Genomic DNA, 26,413 nt, shown 5'->3' with positions numbered 1-26,413 from the left:
GAGAAGGAATACCCCTCTTCTTCTAACTACATGCACTTTGAGAACCAGGAAGGAATCCCACCACAGAAGTAAACCAGTCAAAACTTGACAGGGCTTTGCTGAACAAGAAAAACTTGCTAACATTCATCTACTTACAAGATACTCAGCACTCTTGCTTATAAAACTGTTTTTATTGAGTTGTTTAATAACACCAGAAAGCCATTTATCGCTAGGCATATAAGCCAAATACTCCTACCCTCCTTTACAATGAGTTTTCTGTGTGTTAGCTTAGCACAGTGTTACACAGGATCAAACAGCACATAGGCAAACCTAAGTCACACGCTGAAGACTGACAAAGAAAGAAATGTTACCATCAACTACAGACTCTTAAGAGGATAGTTTTTGCAAAGCAACTTGCTAACATAGATCATAAGCAGCAGCAGGTGTTAGTATTAACTTGTAAAGCCTTTCTTGTTGCCCCTGGCATCCCTGGGCAGATTCAATTCCATGTGGGATTTATATCTCCCCCAATTCCATCCCAGTTGTTCATACAATGCACCTGTACTCCTCCCAGGTTACCTGTCCATGCTGTCACTTTCTGTAGGCTTTCCTTTTGTGTTTGAGTTTGTCCAGGAGCAACTTCTTCATCCATGAAGGCCTTCTGGCATTTTTGTCCAACTTTTGTCAAAGTCTGCTCTTCCAAAACCTCACCACTCAAATATTGTGAGAAGTTAATTGGCAGAGATTTCTTCATAGTGAAGTTTCAGTAGCGTGCTTCAGTTCCCTCATACTTCATACAGACAAGAGTAGGGCATCAGTTTTTTGTTGACAGTAGATGAACGTATTCAAAGAGAAATAATTAATTTTTACTTATACAAAGACTGCCATACTAGGGCAGAAGATTGTTTCATTGGTTTAACAAAAACGGTTGCTTTGAGACTCTAGGGACAACCTAAACTTTGTTATAATGCAAAGAAAGAATCAAAATCTCTTAAACACATTGAGTGCCCTGACTAATTAACAGAATATTTATCAAGAGTATTCAGGTGCAGAGGTGTGACAAGTATCTCTATTCCATCAAGGTAAGACACAGCAATCAGAAGAGCAGAGCATGTGACAAACATCAGATCTGAACAACACTCAAAATTTTAAAGAGCGACAGTCACATCTGTTAGAACCAGCATTTCATCTCTCCAAGCCTCATGCTCACTGCAAAATCTACAGGTGGAAGAAACAACAGTGTCATTTCAAAAAACATAATTCACAGCATGTTCAGGAAATTCTTGATTTTGCATACATGCAGAAAACAAAATCTCTTCCTTGACTGTACTCTCACATTTTGAAATCCATGGGAATATTGTTCTCTCAAGTGTCACAAAGGCAAGTGATCTCACTGTTCTGCACCTGCTGCCTCACGCTGTGGCAGTCAAACATGCACCTACAAACCACAGCAAAGCACACAGGTCTCAATCTGGCACATGCATAATGTTTTTCATCTTCAAACCCTCTGAACAAAGGAGGAAATCACATTAATCTTCACAGCACTCGTGAGAGATAAATACAAAATGATTGCTTACCCCGTACAGTGCTTTATCTGAAGATTTTATCTCACAGGACTCTGAACACAGCTTTTGTACCTCAGCACAAGGCTAGTAAAACTTCCTGAATTCATTAATGAACAAACAGTCACAGTAATCATTTTTTTCCAACGATGTCAAAAACGGTCATAAGGCAAACCCTGAAGTTTGTTTTGAAACTGTATTGACAGTTGAGTACATTAAGCTGGAAGCAGAAGTGAAAAGGACCGAAATGGGTCCATTTGCAACATGTCACAACATATTTCAGTCTGGAACCTCCAGCCTTTATGATGTTCTCCTTGGCTCTAAATGCCACACTCATGAATTTATACATTAACAGAAGTCAAGCTGTCTAAACAAAGTCTCAGTGAGTGGCTAATGTGCTTCCATGATGTCAATCATGACTGAAGCAGTAAGAGTTTTGGCTTGAATGAATCACCTTGGGACATGTATGGATATCTATAACGGGGTCAAATACCATGACTTTCAGGGAAGAGGCACACAGATTCTTGATGAGCTTTCTGATCTGACAAAGAGATTAACTAGAAAGCTGTGCTTTGTAGTATGATTATGTCACCATTAAGTTATGAGACTCCTAATAGCAAGGTGTTCTTAGCATAGGACTCTCATCAAGGCTCTACAGCTGCTTGGAAAGCACTGGACCCACTTGACTAAAAGAGAACTGACAGAGAGAATGAGTACTCAACAAACATGCAAGGAAGATGCAGTAGGATGATTAAGGAGTTGGAACATCTTTTATGCTCATGTGAGGAAAGGATGAGAGACCTAGAACAGCCTGGAGGAGGCTCAGGCAGGATCCCTCCAATGTCTATAAATTCATGACAGAGGGACTGAAGAAAAAGGAGCCAGAACTAATGGACACAATTTAAAATGTGGATTTCTACCCAAACACAAAACCTGTGAGACACAGGAACAGGGTGCCCAGAGAGTCTGTAGAATCTCAGTCCCTTGAAGATGTTCAAAACCCAGCTGGACAGGGCCCTGGACAACCTGCTTTAGCTGACCCTGCTTGAGCAGGGGGTTGAACCAGATGATCAAGGGGTGACTTCCCACCTCAACCATTCTGATTCTGAGCTGTTTAGTCCAATTTAATTTGTGACTTCACACATTTAAAATACAAACATAAGACCTTACCAGGGAGCACATGCATTACAGCTTTACTCTTGACACACAGCAACAAAGCTTCTCTCAGACTGAAGTTATACCAAAAATTTAAACAATGTGGAAGACAACAATAATCATTATAAATCAAGCTAGAAATCCCACTGATCTTTTTTTCTTTAACTTTTCCAGCAGTGCTGTGCTGCCCAACAGATTCCTAGTATTTGTCATAAAATGTCAATGTCATCAAAACGTTCTGTATCACAGCAAATGCATATAAATGCATATAAAATGCATATCACTGCAGAATGGGAGATTTTCAACTTACGTAGGATGCACAACAGAGGCTCTGCAGGCAGACTAATATTTTAACATGCCTTTCAAAATAGGCAATGTCTATTGTTTACGATCTCTGGTGAATTCTAACATCAAAAATCAACTCTTCATTTTTCCTACCTTCCTGAAACATTTCATCACACCATTATTTATCCAAAAATTACACCTGACATCACGTGACATTACAAAACTACATTACCTTCAGCTGCAGCACTTAATATTGAACGTTTGGTATAAAGAGGGGCCAAGAACACATTCATAGCTCATAGGCTGTGACAGCACTACTAGTGGTAAAACACCTACTGTGAGAGAAGAGATTACAGCAACACAATTTCTCATTCCCACTTCTGCTGCTTGGCAGAATGGTACACTTCTAGATTATGTCAGAGATGTGTACCATCACACACATGGCCTCAAGAGGAAAAACACTGAGGAGTGTTGCATGTAATGATACCTTTTAAATGAAACCAGTCCATATGTGCTTGCTGATTGAAATTGCCCAGTTACATGAGATCTCCATTCCAGAGAACTCTGTGCTGTGACAAATGAGAAAAAAGAATGCTATTGAAGAAAAGATGTTTTAAGAAGTCACAAAGCATAATAAAGGTGAAAAATGAAGAAATGGAGAAGAAAGTAGCAAACCCAGCCCAACCATTACTATTAGGATTGCGGACTGACGTTTTCAGCAATAATTTTTCATCTGCAATACAGAAACGTAACAGGCAGCAAATTGTTCAGCATGTGATGTTTTCATCTCACTCCTGACCGCAAGAACAGCATGTACTGTTGTGTCACACAAAATTCATTACAGGATCAGGATCTTTTATAAAGTGACTGCAGTAACAAACTTCTCCCAGCACGTAGCTAGATTTTCTGGGTAAAAAAGGGATTGGAAAAGTCCAAAAGAGCACAGAGAACATAACTCTTTCTTGAGTAAGAAAAGGTACTCAAATAAATGCATTTACAGTAACAGTGGAAAAAATACGACTTTCTTTTATTATGCTTCGGTGCATTTCTCAAAGTAAAAGTATTCTCTTCCTGAGAAAGGTTGCCCTGACTACTCCAGATCAAACATCTTGTGTGTTATAGACACACTTCCTGAGAAAACAAAAACTCAAGAAGGGTGCTAACAGCCTATTAATATACAGGTTATAATACAAATTGTCCTTCGGGGAGATCTCTAAAATGACTGCATCTGAGAACAAGATTTTCTTTCTTTCTCTCTTATCTAGCATGAATACATCATTTCCTCACAGAAAAAGACTCCTAGCTAGATTAAATGACTTTCCAAGCACCATGATGAAATTTGCCAAAACTTAACATAGTCACAGCATCTGAATTCAGAATAAATTCTACCAGTATTTTAGAAACAAGCATCAGCTTTATTTGTTTTGAAAAAATGTAAGAAGAATTAGAACAGCGTCCATGAGATGCTGCCAAGTCTTCCTTCCTATTCATCTCTGCAATGACCCATATACTACATTGCTGATTTTATTTTTTTCATTTTATTGTATATTCTTCGATCCCAATTTGAGTAGTGACAATGTTCAAACCCACTTCATAAACTTTCATTAGAATTGTGTTAATAGAATTTAAACAAATTATGCAAAATAACAAGCACGTTAAATGGTTCTGCATTTGCAGAGACACTGAGACACTGACTTCTCAGCAGCTATTTGTTTAAGTGCATGAAGCAGTAATTACATTGCCTCTGAAAGTTTAGTTTAAAACAACCAAAACTCTATGACTCTAAAATTTTAATAAAAAGCAAGAAATACATTCAAACTCCAAGGGAAAGGATGAACAATAAAAATTCTGCCACTGATACCCATGCAATATCCATGGTTCAAGCAGTCCAAGTCTGAGACTTTCAAGACTAGCAATTACAGGAACAACTTTTCTCCTTTTGGATACTCAGTCTTCTCACATATTTTCCTATGGGCATTATATTTTTTCTAAAAGTCAAGATAACATCAGGGTGTGACAAATAACATCCTGCAATAGGGACACTGTTTATAGATTTGAGGGGGGGGGAGAAGTAGGCATTAAGATTTTCAAGGGAACCATAAAATCCAATTACTGTTTTTCTTACCACTTATAACCCACAGAACTCAAATGACTTGGGAGAGTACCTAATGGAAAACAGTACCCACAACAATAAACTAACAAATATGGGATGCAGAAAACACAATCCCAATCTGCTTCTGAAGTACGAAAAGTTCAGTCATGAACCCATTTTAGAGTTCAGTGCAAGCAGGATAAACAAGAATGATCTCACATTTCTGTACACTGCCCAGATTCAGTGCCTGGTGAACATAAAAGCAATAATCATACATTCTAATTAAATTAATATATCGGGATATTTCGGGATTGAATGTTTAGAACAAAGCAAAAGATGTCTGAATTTATAACTTGACTGTTCAATTTGCAGAAATGTTTGCTTTTTACCAGATTCCATAGTTAGCATTTTCACACTTTTGCAAAAAACTTTCAAAGCAGATAAGTAATGTTGAACAAAAAATAAATCCTACCTGTTTCCTCTTTTCAGGAGGAAGGGATGGATCTCCATCCTACAAATAAACAGATACATGTTATTGGCAAATTACTTCTTAAGCTTTGAGTATCACTTTTTAAAACATAATTTTAAGTAATTTTTTTTTAAATTGTTTCGAAAATACTGCATCTTGCTTAACACCAGTAATGTTCATTTCACCTTACATTTTTTTCTAAGGCTGAAGATTTTTTTGTCTTTCTAAAACAGCAGGTCATTACAAATTTATTTTGCATTGTTTTTCATAACGGTACATTAAGTTGCTATGGAATAATAATACTGCAGTCAGTTTTTAAATGGAATTATGACTGAAACTAATTTTCTCCAAGCACAAACTGTCTTACTGTGTCTTATATAACAGCCACTACCTCATCAGTGCGGAACAAATGAGTAATAATATGATCAGGACTGTACAACTGCAGGGCTACTATAAACAAGTACCTAAACGCTTTCTACAGCACTCATTATAGAATGCTTTTGATAGTCAAGTTGCTTCTTGTCCCCTCCTCATGCGACATACAATAAGAACAACCTACAATCAGCTCCCGGTACTTCTTTTTCAGAGACTGATGTCGTTCTCGAAGCTGGTTGGCCATGAGCTTATACTGGTCTCTTTCCTGTTGACAAGTGTCCAGCTCTTTGGAGAGGATCAGCAATGCCTCCTTTTTACTTTCGAGCTTCCTCTTGCACACCAGATACTGCAGAGGAGAAAAAACAACATGAATGTTACCAGCCACTCCTACCCCAGCCAGTACTAGATTAAACAGTCTCCAGTTTTTCATAGAGAAGATGGAAGACAACTCATTGCACAGAATGAAACTCTGTTACAAATCTTCTTAGCTTACTGTTAATCACCAAAAAGAAATTTGTTATTTCAGAATCATGAAAATCCATTTGCAAGGCCACATGCTCTCCTGATTACCGTGAGTTACAAAATTTAGCAATTCATATTTCCACTCTTTTCCTTCATACATAATGGAATGAGAAGTCTCACATTTTGGCCTGAAAGCCCAGGAAGGTTGCTGGAAGAAGCAGCCTTTTCAAACGCCCTTTTCTACTCGATTCCACAAGAGCCAGCTCTGCTAGCCACCAGCACTTCCTGCCTCATTCTCTCTGCCCTCCCTCTTTTCCACACTACCAGGGATGTCCTCTGGACTCATACTTCTTACAGGCAATGAAAGAGGGCTCCGTTATGGCCAAAAGAGCAGTACGAGGGCCTACCAAAAAGTACCTGAATCAATTTTGGTGTGTACCCTACAAGCACTGACAAAGGAAATTACTTCACTGCCTCAGTGTGCTGCAATACTGCACGTGCTTGTTGATATACAAGAATGTGAAATAATGCAAGAATATTGCAAGCATTTGAAAGGAGAGGGAAGACACAAGTGAGACTTTCTCTCCTTTCACCACCTCTCACATGTAGGGCTTATACGCAAAGAAAAGCAGAGCTTACAAATCTCATTTCTTCTACATTTATCTGATCTACTTTACTGCCTTTCCCTGTGGAGAGGAGAAGAGACCAACATCTACAGCAACTGAATTTTACCCATCAGAAGCTTGAGGCAACTTTTTCCATTTAACAGTGGTCAGTCAGCAGATTCTTCTCACCCACCTCCTGACACTACTCATTCTACGTAATATTTCTAATTCTGATGTTACTCACATGAAATGTGGCACTAAATACACTCTGACTGTGCTCTGCAAGAGACCAAATATCACAGCATTCATGAAAACAATTTATAGTTTCATTACGAACTCTGACAAGAATACTTTGTCATTATGGGCTCTTGCACAAAGCAAGAGCATCAGCACTTCCACACTCTTCAAGTAGTGCTGTTCTTTGGGATAAAAATCATCACCCATATGTAGTACTTACTTGGAACTGACTTTGTTAACCTCAATTTCAAGGAAATGAGAGAGGGAAAGGAGAGTTTAGCACAGAACTACAGGCAACATTTTCCAAAAACGGTAAGTGCTTAGTTGCAAAAAAGTCGAAAGGGAATGAGAAAAGCAATTCCAAGAAGGATTTGAACTCTCAAAAAGGACACTTCTACCTTGGATTAATTTTATTTCTGGCACTACTGAAGTTGAAATCCTGCCATAAATTTTCTGGATTATGATGCCTTCGCATCAACTTTACAAAGGCAACTGTAACTCTGTACTTATGTCCTTACTGATACCTTACACAAATGTCAAGTCCCCTGATAAAACATGGAAAGGCATCAGAAGCTAAAGTTTAATATTGTCAGCAAAAGATTATAGTGACGTGGTAAACTGCCCTAAACTTGATAAAATCATTCTTTCACTTACAGTGAAATACTTGCCTTTGACAATCTATTTTCTCTTTTTCCAGTTTCATTTCATGCCTTAGTCAGTTCAAAAATATGCCTTCACTAAACTCTTTGTAAATAAATACAATCTGACACAGTAATTACAAACTCCCCCAGTTGCTTAAAAAACACAGAACAAAGCAAAAACCCCAAAACCTGAACCAGCCCCACTCCTTGCAAATGGTCACTCCTGGGGTGCTGTGTGAAAGTCAGAAGCTGATGTGGACCGTGAGCTAGACAACAGAATCCTTACCAGGCAGGAAACACAGTGACAAACAAAACCTGCTTCTGCCACTACGATGCACACCTTCAAGGCACACCAGTGGGGCTTCACCTTTTACAGCAGCATTGGTGAGAATAAGGAAGGTCTCCATTATCTGTTATACCAGCAGTGGCTGAACCCTAAGCAGGATGCAGAAACAGGAGTTCAGGGCCTACATGAAAAGCAATAATCCTCTCCTCCTTGCATAGAATAAGTTTTAACTTGGTTAATTAAATGCTGATGATGGACCTTATGGAAGAAAGTGGCCTGGCATCTCTTACTCTGGATTTTACCATAAAAACCAGCATCTAGTGGGCTTTTTGAAGCCATTTTTGTCTTCTGCATATATTGAGTTTCCCAAATACATGGCATAAAAACAGCAATAACGTACAGTAATTTGTTTCCATGGGTTTATGGTACAAGAAACAATAAAGTCACAGCATTCTTGTGGAATTTGATTATTCGGCAGAGCTATGTTTCCAATTCCAATTACCATTTTTGAAAGAAAAACGAATTACACAAAGAAAGACCTCAAGGAAGTTATTCAATATAGATATGCTTCAGAATATATATTAAAAAAAAGAAAAAGAAAAAATGTGATAAGTGACCGTAAGTTGACTTAACCGTGTGTAACAGATAAGAACTATACTTGCAGAAACAACTGAGTCCCACCAACAGTCTTCTACACATGAGCAAAGGCGTGCAGCCAAGCTGGTATGTTTTCAAAAGGAACACAGGACTTTAAAAGTCTTTATGGAGCAATGCAAGCACTAAGAAAAAAATTCCAACACAGTCTGAGAAAAGGAATTCAACAGATGCTTCTGGCATTTGTACAAAGATTTCTTCCACTGCACTTGACAAAAGAAGGCAATGTCTCACATACAGCCTATCAGTGAGACAAACAAGTGCATTCTGTTATCTATTGTAAGAATACAGTATATTCTTGTTATTTTTTGTTTCCTTTTAATCGACATTTCAAAAGAATCTTTGAATTTAAAAAACAAAGTTAAACAAGAACCAGCTACTACGCTTTCAGTCTAAAAGCTACTGTGTACAACTTCTCATATCTGTCTAGTGACTTTTATCTATATTCGCTGTTATCTGTAATAAAGCAAATTATAATTGCTACAAGGAAGATCATAATAATTAAAGGAATATATATGACATCCTACATTACTGCTTGAACTGCTTTACAACCAGATAACTATTTTAGAGGAGCTGAGTAAAAAAAGACTGACATTACAGGAGAGTGGAGCTGCTCCAAGGTGACTCTACATCAAACACTTACTATTTGTCCACTGCTATTTTTAGTGATAGATCCGGACACATCTCATTAATGGCACCACAGACATGGTCTAATAATCAAATGAAGCTGGGACACGTCAAGGTTTTCAACCTCCTTTTTTTAAACAAACAAACACACCAAATTGCTATCATAAAATAAATTTGTACAAATTACTGGCAAATAGTTGGCTATTTCATGGCAATTGGTGCCAAGAAGGAAAATACCTGAGGCTAAAAGCAAAGATATTTTTTCCAAGTTCTGCTTTGAAATCAATGTGGCTCGTACTTCACGTTCCCTTAACGCTTCAGGATTTTGTGTCCTCCCACATGCATGGGCCACCATGAGGTACGTGGGCCTGGAAATCCATCATTCACCACACTCTCAGAGAAACTGTAACCTCTATTCAACATCCTTTGGACAATAGATCCAACTACTAACTAACTGCCTTTAGTTTTATCAGATTTCACTTCACTTTGCTCTTGCAAGTAATTTTGTTGTTCAAGTAACAAGTTGAAGAGCCCCAAAATGCACTGCAACATCACTGTCTGGGGTGTTTGCTGGCCAGGTTTCAGTAATGTTGCTTCCCTGAAGTTGGAAGAGTTTAACCTGAAGTTATCTGGAAGAGCCAAGCACTCAAACTCAAAGCAATATGCAATTATTGGCCATTTGCCTCCCATCTCCAATAAAATCCAAAACAATGTACTTACCTTGGGTGTAACACAATACCAACTCCTGACCAGCACTTCCTCCTCTAGCTACCTCCTAACTTCTGAAGTTTGACACAAGTTTGTATCATTCACTGTAATGTAAGCAGCTTGCTCAGGACACCAGATCTTGTCCTGGTGACAATATTACACCAAATCATCTTCGCTGATCCTTTAAGAATTGTCAAGTCATCTCGTTTGGTAAAACCCCCTCACAACGTGACCCAGCCCTATGTTTGCATTCCAATATTTGCATTACGAACTTCACCATATTTGTTCCCCAGTGTCCTTGTGACTAGGATTCTATAATTCTATGGTTCTATGACTATCTTAGTCCAACCTGGAACATGGAGACACGAGAAGCAGACACTTGCTTTGCTGCCTGAAATCCCAGCAGGCAGGTCCCTAGCATCTCTCACAGTTACCAAGAACTATGGAAAAAAGTAAGTCACAGTGTAAGATCCTTCAGCATTTCCACTCTCTTTCCCAAAGGAGGAAGTCATTAATTACAGTGTCAATTCAATCACCCAGGGACCTCAGAGCATCCATTTCCCTCATTTTGTTGCTGGCATTTGCCCTTATTCTGAAAGCCTCTAAGATGAGTGGTTCCAAACCCTGCACAATCCTCTCAGATAGGTTTGGTTAACTACACTTCACACCCTGTTTGAGAAGTCAGAAAATTAAAGATACATTGTAATTATGAAAATCTCACTAATTTTCCTTCCTCTTCTCTTTAGTTCATTGTGCAACAATAAAGGTTAAGTCACAAGCAGGTTAAGTTTCCCACTCTTAATCAGAATTCACATCAGGAACAGCGGCTATTTCAACTAGAACTGCTGCTCAGTAGTTGTAGTTTAGATAAATCATTCCCCAAAACTATTCTTCCAAGTTTTAATCTGGCAATTTTTAGGGAAGGAAGCCCAAGAACACATTCCCTGTGCAGTGCCAAAGATCATAGTTAATAATCAAGAAATAGCCTCTTGAGAATGACAACTTAAATGAAGACTAAATTTCTTCCAACTAATTTTAGGAAGCACAGTCATGCATGAGTAGCTGTAAATAGCATAAAGTAGATGCTACAATATGTGGGAGGTGACAAGGAAAGAGTACCATCTTGATGTTGGATTTAATTCTGAGAACTGGCAAATGCAAGAGGGGAGCCATCAGAAAGAAGGGAGGAGAGCCACTCTAACCTATGAGTATCCTAGGAAACCTTCTTCCTTTCAGTGAAAAACACCACCAAAAGTACACGTCCTCCAAGCAGTATGACGTCAGAACTGGTGCCGACTCTCAGGAAAGTTAATGGCAGAACAATCCCTGACTTCAGTAGAAAGCACTGTAAAGACTGTACTGACAGAAGTCAGAAGGACAGAGATGATCTTGCACAGTATGCAGAAGAAGTGGTTTTTATCACAAATGATCTTCTGATACTGTTCAACTCATCTCACCACCCCATGATCATGCTAATACTTATTTCCTGATCACTATTTCTGTCATCATCTCTAGATCACACGAATTGCAAGACAGATAACATGAAAGTCAGGCAAAAACTGAAATCACTCTTCTCTGTAGCAGAACATTCAGAGTTGGTAGCTTCTACAACCTCTCAAAACTACCTCAGCTATCCTCAAACAGCGTCCATACACCCCAGCTTTCACTCCCATTAATAACATTTAGTTATGCTTCCTCTCATCTATAAAGGGAAGAAAACTGAGCCAGTAGGGAATTGACTTACATGAACTGTCTAAATTAGTAACTTAACTTATCCATAAGTTAAACTGGGAAGTAAATATGGACATTTAAAAATACTTAACAGCAAACAAAAAGAACTCCACAATGAAGATTTTGGTGATCAAAATTATTTTCACAAACTCTTTTCAGTGAAGAGCCCTGTATAACATCTAACCATAACAGCATTCTAGCAGTGCACTCAACCAAACAATATCAGCCATACTACCCTTTTTTCATCCTCTTCCTGGTGGGACAGATCTCTTGTTTGCATCATGGATTTTGGTGTGTTTTTTTTTTGTTTTGTTTGTTTGTTTCCCAAATAAGGAGACATTCAAAAACATGTTCAAAGAAACAAGCCCTCCCTCCTCTTGAGATAGTATTTTGAGATTTATTAAAATCACATGGTTTTGGAGGATTTAGGTCACCATCCCATCTCAGTCCAGCCAGCAAGAAAGTTCTTGCTATGACATTTGTGTCAAACAAAAAATTATTAACTAGATATTAATTTTACAGCTTTACATTGTCTTTTAAATAACTTAAGCATGGGCTACGCAGTAATGGAAATGGTAGACAAAAATCCAGACTTCAGGTAAAAATTATCTTGTAATATAACAGAGTGCTTCACCCTTATATATATTCATGCATGAAGAATTCTTGAACTCAGCTCAGGAGTGGGCAAAAATTACATAGATTCTCACTTCTGTAGCTTGCTCTTTTGTATTTAGTTTGCAAGATTGAAAGAATGACTCCTGTTCCTTCAGTATTTACAAAGTTGGCTTTGACCCAGCATGCCTTTCTGTGTCAACCTATTCAAAGTTAATGACTATTCAAGGTACATATGGCACAAAGACTGTTGAACCAGGTGCACACTATGCCTGAAAGGCTGTAGCACAAGTGGAAACCACTTGTAAGCATGGAGGCCAAACACATGCAAGAAGCTGGTGATGAGCATTATAAAAGCAGCGAAAGAGATGTGAAAGAGTGCAAAAGGCGCTAGAGTGGAATGACAGAAAAAAAGACAAAAATAGTAAACACAGAAAAAGAAAACACTGAAATAAGCAAGCACTCCTTTTTCTAACGAAGAACTAAGACCCAAACTACAGAGATATACAGCTGTGTGTACAAGTATTTGTGTATACACCTATCTGTAAGGATCAAAACTGCACACTACCACTTTTCCTAACACCTGCAATACCAGACTTAAAAATCTTACAATTGCTTTGACAAGTATTTCAACAGAAGTGCCTTACAGCTTTCAAATTTGGAGGACCAAGTGTGTGGAAATGAACAAGTATGTCACATTGATTTGAAACTACTGGCTTCTGGCCTTCTAGGTCAAGATTTTAAATCCCACTCCATGTTTTAACTGTCCATCAGCTATGTGAGTGTGTTTGTTTAGAGCTACCATGTCTCCTCCTGCCAGTGTTAAACCTTATACTTTGACAGTGCCTCAAAACGCTTGTGTAATGTGTAGGGAACAAATTCTAAATTGCCTAACTGAAACTAAGAGCTCTGGAAACTAAGCTCTATATCCTACCCTGAAATTGAACGTTGAGAAATTGAGTAAATCAGAAAAACAAATTACAATTTATTTAATAAGCCAGAGCCACTTTCTCACAGACCTCCTACCATGTAAATGGATAGATCACACAAAGTTAATCACAGTAGTCAAAGAAGTAGGAAGGCAGAAGAGAAACTGCATCACTTTCACTGTGTTCTACAGACTTCATGTAGAAACAAAGTTTATAGCCTGATATAGGAACAGATAGAAGGGATGTTACTATGTCTCTAACTGTTTCTGAAAAACAAAAATAAACAAAAAAAAACCAACAGGAATTATATAGCTAACGTATTTGCAAGAATGTAGCTTAGCACAGCCATTAAACTTTGCTACAATCAAGAAACCCTTAAAACAGAAGTGTTCAATTTCTGGATTGAGTTTTTAGGTTAAATCATAACAGAAGTCAGAAAGTTCTACAGTAACTCTAGAGGGTATTCAAAGCTGAGAACAGAGCTGTTTGCTTTGAACACACTTTGTGAACCGTCAGTAGTTCTTACCGTTCCCTGACACGCAGCACTATCCCTGCCCACAAACAGAACTCCCATTGGGAAGGGAGATGTCAGATGCAGTGCTGCACAGCCACGTACCGAAAGCATGCTTTTCATTTTCTTATGGGTTATCTTGTGTCTTTGAAAGTAGTGTGTATGGAAATACTTCAGTTCTGAATGCAGTGTACAGTTCTGGCATTCATGAATTCTGAATTCACTGGGACACATCAGGTTTGGCACTGAACTCGTGTACCTTTGACAGGGCCTTAGGCCATGTTTAAAAGCATAACGGAGACAAAGTCCTCCGGAAAGAGGAGTTCACTTCTGCGGACGGTACCCTACAACAGTTAGGTTCTCGTTTAGACACGAGCCTTTTGTGAAGGCAAAACGAAGTTTTGTTTGTTAGCTGTAAACATAAAATGGTATTTTGATGTTCTATAGCAATTCAATAAATCAGAATGCCAAACTGCTCAGAACAGCATGGTATTGCCTACTGATTTGGCTTAACACTGATGACACTCCTTTAAATGATCCTGGTGTCAGGTTGGTTTGAGTCTGGTAACGTATCTGAGATGAACACGTGCACTTGCAGGCATCGAAGAACTTTTAACGTGGAAGCAGCAGATAACATTTGCTCATCTTTATTCTGAAAACCCGCCTTCTACCTGCCTTAACGGCACTGTGGATGACAACACCCTGCCCTTTAAGGTCCGAGCACTCTAAACGCTGAAGTGCCCGCTCCGTCCCGCCACGCCCGCAGCCCGCAATGCCACGCAGGCGGCAGAGCTGCAGGTGCCGGACCTCCCGGCTTCTGCCAGCACAAGGCCTGAGGCCTCAGATCCGCCCGGATTTCAAACCAGCAGCGGCACCGGTGCGGACACCCCGCCTTCCAGCAAGCGAACGGGCGTTAAGGCGGGCGAACCGCGCAGCAGGGCCGGCCGCGGGACGGAGGAGGCAGCGCCGAGCGGGCTCAGCCGTGCAGCCGCCGCCGCACCCCGCCCCGCTCGGCCCCGCGCGGCTCCCGGCTCACAGCTCCCGCCCCGCATCCCCGTCGCTGCCCGGCAGCGGCCCGCAGCCGGAGCTCCGCCGCACCGCGGCCGCCCCTCACCCCCGGGCACGGCCCCGCGCCCTCCCGCCGCCTCACCTCGCTCACCAGCCCCTGCCAGTCGCTCTCGCTGCGGTGGGAGCTCATGACTCCGGCCGGCGTACGGCGGCGAGCGGCTCCGCCCGCACCGGCGCGGCCTTCCGCCGAGCGGCCCGCGGGGAGAGGCGGGGCCTGGCCGGGCCGCGGAGCTGGGCCCGGGGCCGCCTCCGCGCTCCGAAGGCAGCCTGGGCACGGCGCGGCCCGAGGAGCGCTGGTGTCACCGAGGAAGCACGGCAGCCCGAGCGCGCTGGGGACGCGGAGCTCTCCGCTCCTCCGGGTACCTCGGGGCTGTGCCGTACCCTCGCCCGAACTGCGAACGCAGCTGCGGTGCGGTACGGCCTCACAGACAAAACCCACCCAAGGCACGACCACCTCAAAAATGCCTAAACTGGGAAATCTGGGTGTGCTGTGGGGGAGAAGAATTCGATGGATCAAGAGCCTCAGATTTAAATGGACAAGTAACGTAAATCATAAAATGGCTTAGGTTGGAAGGGGCCTTAAAGACCATCAAATTCCAACCCCTGATGTGCGCGTGCACATCTTCCACTAGATTAGGCTGCCTAAAGCTCCGTCCAACCTGACCTTGAATAATGCTAGGGATGGGGCATCCACAGCTTCACTGGGAAACCAATTCCAGTGCCTCACCACCACCATACTGAATATTTTTTTTCCCCAACATCTGATCTAAATCTGCCCTCTTCTAACTCAAAACAACAACTACCCCTTTTCCTATCATATCTGTCCACAAGGAAGAGGCCACTTTCTATCTTTCTTACAGGTCCTCTTTAAAATACTGGAAGGTCTCCACAAAGCTTTCTCTTCTCCTGGCGGAATAACCGCAACTCTCTCAGCCTGTCTTCATCAGAAAAGTTCTCCAGCTCTTTGATCATCTCCATGGCCCTCCTGGGAACTCACTCCAACAGGTCCCTGTCTCACTTACTTTGGGGTTCTCAGAGGTGAACACTGCACCCATGGTGGTGTCTCACAGCAGTGGAGTGGAGGGGAAGGATCACCTCTCTCACCTTGCTGGCTGTGGTTCTTTCAGTGCAGCCCAGGATACCTTTGGTTTTATGGGCTGCAAGTGCACATTGCCACCTCATATCAAGCTTGTCATCCACCAGTACCTCCAGCTCCTGATCTGCAGGTCTGCTCTCTATCCACTCATCACCCAGCCTGTACTGATGTTTGGGATAGCCCCCCACAATTATTCTTTGTTTTAAATAACACAAGAAACAATTCAAGATGAAACAATAACACACAACACTCCTTACCACAATATCTCCATTGTTAGGATGTTGTTTGTGGTTTGGCATCTAGTAACAGTGTCATTCTGTTCTCTAAAAGTCAAGAGTCCTTCTTTTACAACTTCACAGCCCATCAAGCAGGTAACCCCTCAGTCTCAGCATGAATAACATCATCTCTTGCCCTATCCCTACACTTTCTTCTTCATCTTTCCTGTAGGTCCTCTTTAAACGCTGGAAGACTTTAAACACTGGAAGGTCTCCCCAGAGCCTTCTCTAAATGAAATAACCCCAACTGTCTCAGCCCTTCCTCACAGCAGAGGTACTCCAGCCCTTTGATCATTTTCATGGCCTTCTTCTGGACCTGCTTTTTTCTATTTCAGGTAAGTAATTAGCAGCCTATGTGGGAAGAAGCATAGGCCACATATAAACTCAGAAGAACTCTATTTGAATTAAGATTAACAAATCTAATAAATATCTATAGTTACCTGCATATACATATATATATATATGAAAGACCAAAAGAGCTGCTGGCTTTGGTATGGAGCTGTAGTTTGATAGGGTATATGCAGAGTTCATACATTTTAGGTGCAAATTATAAATCAAACTTAGACATTTTCTCCAAATTATAGACCATTTTCTTCTAAATTAGCTTTTTGTCATCTCTAGGCATTCTGTAACTTCAGTGCTCTAGAGGGTACATTCATCTTTCCTCCCTGTTCATATTTTTCTGTGGTCTGTTATTGCACACATTGTCATGTGTGCAATACATTGCAAGCCTGCACATCCTCTCAGGCTTCTCAGCAAACCCTTGCTGAAAAAGAAAGCGTGTCGTTCGCACAGGCAAATAGCAAATAATGAAAATTACATGAAAAATAGCTATAATTTAAATCCACTGATTAGAATTGTTAATGGTATTAGAAACCCCATAATTTTCATATTACTGTAACAGTTAAAGCTTTACCATTACGAGCATAGTTGAATTCAACAATCTTTTTCCTAACTTTAATTCTCATTTATGGAATGTGTCTCTGTTTTCTTGGTCTTGCAGTACTCCACACTCAGAATGCTCTTGCAGAAAGGGCTCTGCTTGTAAGATAACTCTCTAATAACCCTCATTTTTTGAGGGATGTCACTCATTTTAATCCCAAAGCTGCTTGCAGTCTTAACAGACAAAAGTTTTCATTTTTATTGATGATAATTATTCAAATGAGAAGTAAATATTCATGAAAGAGAGGTTATAAAACGAAAAGAATTCTCAGCATTTCCAGCTCTTATGATTTTATCAAACATCTGATGAGAGCTTGTGTTTTTCAGAAAGCCCAAGCTCTTGGATGAGAATAAATAATTTCTTCTGAATTAAAAAGCAAGATTCAGGGGAATAAATAAAAAATAAGCTGAAGTATGCTTTGAATGGACTTAATAGGATAAGAAAGGAAATAAAAGAACCCGAATATGTATTTTTAAATAATAACAATTTGGTACTTGATACTAAAGTCTTTTGGCAGCTTCTTCACCTTTTCCAATTCTCTCTGTTTTACTTACCAGTAAGTAAATACCACTTGCTTTACTCACCACTGCAATGCTCCTACAGAACGGACCTGGCAAGGATGAGTTACTCTGCTGGACTATGAGCAGATGTTCCTACCTCAAATCACATAAACAAGCCAAGAAAGTGGTTGAAAAGAAGTACTATCAACCCCAATTTAGAAATAAGAAGCGGAAGAGGAAAGCAATTGTCTTGCCCAAGAAAAGCAAAAGTCTCAAACAGAACCAGGAAGTGGAACTGCAAATTTCAGGAGTTCTGAAACGTTCTGTTGCTTTGTCTCCACGTTACCTCCTTTGCTTTCCTTCTCTATATGTTCACTAGATACATTTAGCTGCTTCTAGTGCTTCATCTCTTTCCTCTGCAACACTTTCTGTATGATCAAACTTCTTGGTATCTTGAGTTCATCTTTTTTTTCACTAGGTTACCCACCTTCCACTTCTTAAAATATTTTCTACGTTTCATTGAGAAGGCTACAGACTTTCTAGAAAGTTTTATGATTTATTTATTTTTATTATTATTTAATTTATTTGTGTGTGTGTGTGTGCTTGGACAAATTACACATTCAGAGGTGGATCCAACCTACTCTGGCTCTTTTATGCAGTTTCTCAGGTAACCATCTCTAGGAGATTTCACCAACAGTTTTCACTTGCGGATGGTTTAATCAACAATTTTAAAACACAGCTTTCAGAAATCTGTGTCTTTGTAAGACACAGAGAGAGAAAACAACCCTGTTTTTTAACCATGGATTAAGCCAATGAGTGGATCACTTCACATTTTGCTGTTTATTTTTGTCATCATTTATCTACTGCACTAACATGATCATTACATTCATGTCCAGCTCTAAAGAAATATATGATCAAAAGAATGGTGTAAATCCTTAAGATCTAGGCAAGCTACATAATTGAAATGTAATGAAAATATGTAGTACTTGTCCCCTGAAGGATGATTTAATCTGACTCTACACAGATGTTTCAGGGTTCCATTTAATCAGGGTTGAAATACCTCTGAATGAGGCTCTAGCCTATCATAGATAAAACAGATATTTTAGTACCTTTGGTAATTTATAACAGTGTTATTCTGGTTTGCATTCTTGTTATTGTTGCTGGATAAATACACACTCAAAGCCTCATGTGTGCATTTTGGAGGGAGCATCCCATGTTTTGGAGTGCATTTATGTGTTCCCCAATTTTTTTATTTCCTTTGATTTTTGCCTTTCCTCGTCAGAGGCTGCTTCTTGTCCATTTATATTCCAGCTGCACCTTCTCAATTTTCTCAGGTTCATTGCTGGTTTCACTATCCTGTATCAGCTCTTCTACTTCACATGCATGATCTGTCAGCAGGACAATATGATCTGCAGATCAGAAGCAGTTACTCATTTATGTTGAATCCTTTTGTGCCCAGTCAAGTCCGTGAAGGACACATCTTAGGCAAACAATAAAGGATCTTTAAAGTGATGGTGTTACTTTTTTCTTCCTCAACAGTTTTGGTCCCTTATTGTATTATGTTCTTTTGTATTTTAGATGTTGAGTGTTAGATTAAAATTGGAAATAGTTTCTTTTTTTTCTTTTTTTCTTTTTTTTTCTTTTTTGCTGTTATACGATTGTTAGCTGGAGCTACTGGATTCTGGAGTTCAGAGTTCAGTGGCTGCCTCCTCCAGAAAAAAAAAAAAAGAGAACTTGGGAGAAGAGACAGGATGACAGGACCTGACTGTGAATTGCAGAAGACAGCTCTAGGAAGGGTGAGGTCAGGCTGAAGGAAGGAAAAAAATACTGTATTGCCTAAACCTTAGGAAATATAGGGTTCCGTGAAAAACAGCTGCTTGATTGCCTACTAGCTTGCTATAGTGAAATGCTCAGAAAAATGGGTAGAATTGTGGACAGAGGTATTTGGTCTGGCCTCTAAAGATTGTCAGTAAACACCCATTACACAGAACTGCTGGGCTCAAACGCTCTCTTGAATGGACATAATCCTGATGTGAACTTCAGTGAAATCCCATGGAAGCAGCAGGCTATGGATGAGCATGTGGAAGGTGCTGGGCACAACCGGAATCCAACTCAACCAAGAAGGAACCAAGTCCTTTAATAGCACATGTGAAATTAATTGATTAATAACTTAATGGATAGTTTTGCTAGTGATAGTAGATAGCTCTGTAAGGTTTATGAGTAAATTATTTTGCTTTTACCAGCAGAATTCATGGTCCTCCTTTCCCTCGACATAAAAGTAAGGAAAACTCAGTAGAAACTAGCAGTAAAGAAAAAAAATACAAAAACTGAGAATCATATAGAATCATGGAATGGCGTGGGTCAGAAGGGACCTTAAAAATCATCTAATTCAAGCCCCCATCTGTGGGCAGGGTTGCCACCTTGTTGTTATAATCAAATATAGACTTAGTGTAAATAAATTCTGTTCTCCCAGAGGCATCAAACTCCTCCTGTCAAAAGCCTCTCACTGCCCTCCTTCTGCATTATTATTATTTCCCTTAGAATATCTTGCTACTGATGGAACTAGAAATGCAGTATAAGATCAGAGAAAATATTTTGTCAAGTGACTCAGACAGGCACAACTGATGGGTACCAAGGAAACGTGTACTGCATTTTATGTTCATCTAAGCGTGTTAGAAAAATTTAAGAAATAGTTCATTTTACTGAGGAATTCAGGTAGGGAATTAAGGCTACTTTCTGTTACTGTGAAATTGAAGAGTGCCCTAGTACTATCATCAGATCTGACATATGAGTGGCTTTTCAGACTTGTAAGTTCGCTTTTCAACCAGAGGAGTATATCAAATCCCAGAAAGCTGTCTGGCCATTTCAGAGACATTTATTGCTGTGACCACACACTCTTTGGCACAAAGACTATCACTTTCCATGTGTGGTCAATATCCAGCAGACGGTAAGCAAAAAAATGAGGTGGAGATCCTGCTCTTCCTAGTCATTAGGGGGGAATAAAAGAAAGAAGGATGGCTGACAGAGAACACAAAAATAAAACTGAAACAGAACTTGTTAAAAATATCACAGCAAAATATTTTTCCATTTGAAAACATCTATTTGAAAGAAAAGAATATGTATCAGTTTTAGTACACATTTTTTCTGGAGTCATGGAGGAATTTCTTATCAAAACTGACTACACACCTTAGAATGGATAATAATACCATGCAGAGCCACTAAGCTGAAGTTTGTGTGTTCTGTATTCAAATTCTGAAGACCTTTTAGGGCTTCAACTTCAGTCATTTCTAGGGGAAGTTTCTTGAGCATTCTTTTTTCTCTAGAAGCTTTGCCAATTGGTGAAAGCAGTGCAGTGTCAAGCGAAGCAATGAGCTGAATCTTGGATTCCTATGTTTCAGATAGGGTCATAACTGGTGGGATATAACCTCTTTCTCTTCACATAAATATTTAGTTATTAAAAAAAGCAACAGCTTTAACAAAAGAAATTAAGGAATCTGTTTTTACGTTCCAGGTTTTAAACAAGCAGAAAGAAAAAAACTACCATAATTCCTGTGTCACAGTACCCATGGGAGTGAATGCTGCTCTAAAATGTCTTGTCTTCTCCCCTACTGCCTTCTTGTACTGATCATGCAAAATCAAAGCACTGGACAGACACCTGCTTTATTTTGTCTGTATTTTCTAATTGCTCTGTGTTATAAAGCTTCATCTTACACCTCATAGTACCAGGGCGCTTACAAGCTCTTTTTAAGAATACATTCCTCTTCTAGCTATTCTGAACAATATATACATATTATGCAAAAACTGTCAAGTTATTCCAGAATTTCACTTGGCTTTTACATTTTACTGATGAGTTTATGATCCTGTTAAATTCTCAGGTAACAAATGATTGGTTCAGCGAAACCAATCTTTAATTTATTCATTGCTGCTTGTCTTACCTTCGAATTTCATAACTTTTGCTTTTATTCTTGCCTCTTAACTGCTAATTTTTTAAGAGTTCTCTTTCACCAAGAAGGGTTTTGTTTTCTTCATGCCTCTTGGTCACTGAATCAATTGAAAATATAATCTCCTATTCTGAGTGGATGGTACCATTTATTTACTCACTCTTACAAATGGTGAAGGCACCAAACCAAGCAGAACCAAGTTTGTACCAAGCAGAACCCCTTAAAACTAGGTAAGATAAGGTTAGAGAACTCTGATCTGTGTTTAGCAGTAGATAGAGATCATGGGCTGAAGTGGGTACTATCTCTGGTCATTACTTTGTGATCCAGAGGCAGTTTGGAGGGATAAATGAGAATTACAACAGCTTCTGAATCACAACTTTAAGCCAATCATACTGAAATAAATGAAAATTGATTTGAAATAATTTGTATATGCTACACAGGTCTGTGGTATCTTTAGTTATCTGTTTTACATCTGCCTTTTTCTGCAAGCGGTATTCCCTAAACCAGCCAAGAGCAACAAAAGGGTATGGAGGTCTGTATCAGCAGTATGGTGTGCTTGGCTGTATGTAGAGGTGGGGAGGCAAAGACTTGCAAGCCTCTGCTGAACAGGTCTGCTGTATGTTTTTACCAACATTTTGTCAATGAAAGGTTTTCTCTGCCTGAGACTTAGAAGTTTAGCTCAGGAGCCTTGCTGAGTTAAAGTATTTTTGCTTTACAGAAATACATACATTTAAAGCCTGGAACAAATAAAATTAATCTGTGCTTTCTCCACTGGAGGTGGGGCCCAGAGGACCACTCTGCTCACCTTCAGGGCTAGAAGATGAGGAGAGACCTACTGTGGAACACCAGGTGCTATGGGGAGCCAAATTCCCACCCACACTTTAAGACACCTGGCCTTTCTGCTTTAATAGAAGCAACTGCATTATCGCCTGAAGAAGTGTACTGAGAAATGTGGCCCCTTGTTATTTCAGTGTTTGAGGGGGGATGGCAGGCAGCTCGCATACAAAGAATGAGACTTTGGTAGAATATCTTGAGTTATTAAGAATCCCTCTATGAGCTCGAAGTGTTCGCTCGCAGTCATTCTCAGTACAATACTCTTCTCAGTCTATCTCAAAATAAAGAGAAAAAATCCTCATAGTAAGAAGAGATCAAAGCATGGTTAAAGCATGTGGACGCTTTGCTGATGGCCAGCACCAAGTGTCCTCAAAGTCTTCATTATTTATGGCTTTCACTAACAGCACAATGTCATTTTTCTCAACTTCAGTGGTTATGCTGATTCTGACACACCAGGAAAATGTATCTGTTTCAATTTGGAATTTAACAAGGTGCACAGATGGTGTTAAAAAGCAGGTAGAAGTGGTTAATCACCTGTGAATTTTAGGCATTTTTCTGCTATCCACAGAGGACTTTAGAAGTGCATTTAATGCACAGAACTCCCCACAGTGATTTGCATTTTTGAAGTTGTTTTCAGATCAGTCACTCCAGTGAGGTTTGCGACTCTTCACTCCAAAGCTACAAAGACCTACCCATGTCCACATTCCTACCACAACAAATGATTTGGGTCCTGCATCACGTGGCATTCAGTATTCACGTTCATGCACATCCGTACCTCACTGCACCCTGAATTGTTTCATTTTACTGACACCATCTGTTTCTTGTGCCTAAACCAATTTGTATTCCATTTCAGGAGTTGTCCCCTATGCTCTGCTTTCTGACCTTGTAAATCGATCTCCTGTACAGTGCGTAACAAATACTTTCCTGAAATCTGGATGAATTATGTCAATGATTTCATCTTTATCAATTCAGCAGTGCATTGAAATGACCCTAATACATTTGTCATACATGATCTTCTTTTAACAAAACTATGCAGCTTTCCCCTTACTAAATCACATCCCTAACTGAATTATAATCTACTCCCTTACAGATGTTTCCACTATCTTGCTCACTTCTAAGGCCAATCTTACAAGTCTGTATTTCCTTGGGTCTGCCACTGAAGTCAGCAATGGTGAAGTGCATTTCAAGTAAATATCATCAGTATGCTACTTAAAAGAAAGAAAAAAAAATTAAAAAAACTAGTTAAATATACTCCTAGTGTTCAACAGTGGTTTTAGAAATTCACTGAAATGAAGAGAGTAAAGGGAGATTTCTTTATAACTGGCAGTTAGTGGCATTGATGGATCACAGCATAGCCATTCTCAGTATGGCCAAATAATTTCACTGTATAGAATTTTATATAGCTACAGCTAAAATTCAATGAACTGATTCAGGAGGTTCAGTATAAACTATAACAATAAGTTAAGCCCTTAAATTGATTTGATATTTTAAAAGGATAGGGGGCAGCAAGATGCTTGCTCATCTCGTCTTCTTTCACAGATGTAACTTTAACTGGAACTGTAAACCCGAAGCAGAATACTGGGGGATAAGGGTATGTAATGTGTGATTTAAAACCTGTCCTAGAAGTCAGTGAGGATTTGAGTACATGAACTCTAAAACATAACTGGAGCATTATAAGGGTCCATCCAGAAAGAGAGGACGATATTTTTTTAGAAGAATAAAGATAAATTTCATATCTTAAGAGGCTATTTTTGAAGAGTACCAGGCAAGATGAGAAAAGAAAATGACTGTGAAAGAAGCAGCAGAGCAACAGAGCCATAGATAACCACTCATCCTACTATCCTCTCAAGATATGAGCTGGGGATGATTTCTATCAAGGATTTCCAAATATAACATTATTCGTCTCTCATTATGTTGTCAATCTAATTTGAATGCAAGTTATTCAGAGCACATGACTGTTTTGCCTTTGTGTTTGCCTGTAAAGCACAGCATGCTCCAAGCCAGGAAAAAAAAGAGAATTCTTGGATTAGAGGAAATAATGTTCTAATTGAAATTCCTGTATGTAAATGTTTGTTTTGTAATAAACTTTGTGAAACCTGTCCCTGCCACACCACATGGAGCAGTTCTTCAAAGGAAGTAATTGCATCTTATTTTATACTAACTCTAGACAGCTTTTTCACAAAGAAAGAATGAGAACAACCCCTAACAAATTACATGAAGTTTTGGAAGAATAAACCTTCTGAGCTCACAGGATTTGGTTTTGACTCATCACCTCAAGTCTACAGAGCTCTTATATTGAACAAGCTCCATGTTTGAGATGAAATCCTGAATTCACACTGAACTGAAACTGAATGTTTTTCAGTGACATTAGAAAGGCCACAGTTTCAATTCTTGGTTTGGATATAGGAGTTATAAAAGTTTTTGCATGCTGTGGTATGGCTACATCAAAACTGAGTTCCATAGAGATAAACTACAGGTAATGAAGAAAACTCTATTTTACTAGGTCAGTGAGATCCAACATACTCACTGTGACTCAAATAGTAACTCCTTATATGCTGACAAGCCCTTCTTCCTTCCTTTAACTCTAGCTAATAAAAGCATGAAAATTTAACTGAAGACAATTAGACAATTAGAGCTTGAGAATGTGTCTGCTTGCCCTTCGTTAGCCAGTAGGTTATCTAGCTTTCACCCTCCCTTTAACTTTCCCCTTCCCCTCCAATAACGATATATCTACTTTAAATCACCCTGTTCTCATTGTGCTGGTTCTTTTTTCTGTCTCTTGGTATTTCCCTTTCTACCTGTGCCTGACCTTTGCTCTATAAGGATCCCCTTTTCTCTGTAACTTCGTGCCTTTGAGCAGCGTTTCCTGCTCCCCACCCCAGGCTGGCTGAGGAACAAACTCTCTGTTAGGAAAGTCCAGATCAGAGGTGCTTTCTTCTGCATGCGACAATCATGGATCTGCCCACACGTGGTTGGATCATCACCTGTCCCAGTTCCCTTGGCAACACATGTGAGCCAGATCCAGCCCAGAGGTAACAATTAGGCCACTCACTGTGGGGATATGCTGTGGCTCCCACAGAGCCTTTGCTCCCTCCCTAGCATGCGAGGCAGGACTTTGCAAGTTGCCATCTAATGGTAGAAAGTGCAATAATTTAACAAATAGGATGAATACCAACTATATAATGCTGGGATATAAAAGATGTATTCTCGAGCTAAGCCAAGTGATGTGCAGTGACTATCCAGCTGAGAGTTTAACAGACAAAGACAACTCTTTTTCTGTCTCAGCCACCAAAGAAACTCAGCCAGCAAGCAAGCCTGGGTGCAGGGCCTTGAACACCTCCCCAAGCAACAGGAAAATGCTTTAAGTGTTACTCATGTAAATGCATTTTGTGCTTATTCTGTCAGGGTACACAAAGTAACAGCACACGAGGAAATATGAACAAACAGTCTTAAAACCCCACTGAAAGCAGGCCACACTGACCAGATCCAAAGATAGATTTTAGGACCATGGTCTTGATCAGAGAGAATTTTGCTTCCATAAATACAGTTATTAAAGGTGACCTCATATTAAGGTGTTACTTTCAAATTTATCTCCCCAAAAGCCTGAGGTGCTTGGAGCAAGGCTTTTCATTTGGGTTGTGCCTGTCACTGCATGAAGCTGCATGAAACTGCAAATTTGGAGAACATAAAATGGTTTGCTTGATCCCAGAACCCTTCCAGCACAGAGACTTACTGAAATGTGCTTGCCAGAAAAAAAGTTGGCTGTTCAATGCTACCACCATCACGGCTAGGAAATTCCCCACAAAACTGACAACACTTCTGCTTACCTGTGATCT

At 39.8% G+C, this 26,413-nt stretch overlaps 1 protein-coding gene across 5 annotated transcripts in view; it reads right to left on the bottom strand.

The window, feature by feature from the left end:
- The window catches only part of CCDC149 (coiled-coil domain containing 149), a 51,922-nt gene extending 36,726 nt beyond the window's left edge, over positions 1-15,196 (bottom strand). For 3 of the 5 annotated variants that reach the window (XM_090139599.1, XM_031588433.2, XM_031588434.2), the window contains exons 1-3: positions 15,071-15,196; positions 6,102-6,263; positions 5,546-5,584 (exon numbers count right to left, since the gene is read on the bottom strand). In XM_090139599.1, coding sequence (XP_089995725.1) covers positions 5,546-5,584; positions 6,102-6,263; positions 15,071-15,118 — 249 coding nt within the window. In that variant the 5' untranslated portion in view covers positions 15,119-15,196. Of the gene's footprint in view, positions 1-5,545; positions 5,585-6,101; positions 6,264-10,149; positions 10,485-15,070 lie in introns of those variants that run through there. The other 2 variants (XM_090139597.1, XM_090139598.1) reach the window with 2 other exon arrangements.
- Between the last annotated feature and the right edge of the window lie 11,217 nt (positions 15,197-26,413).

Source organism: Phasianus colchicus, chromosome 4, assembly GCF_987193195.1.
Source record: "Phasianus colchicus chromosome 4, bPhaCol1.hap1.1, whole genome shotgun sequence".
NCBI classification, from domain to species: domain Eukaryota; kingdom Metazoa; phylum Chordata; class Aves; order Galliformes; family Phasianidae; genus Phasianus; species Phasianus colchicus.
Note: the sequence above shows the minus strand (reverse complement) of the source record. Positions and strands in the feature narration are given on the sequence as shown.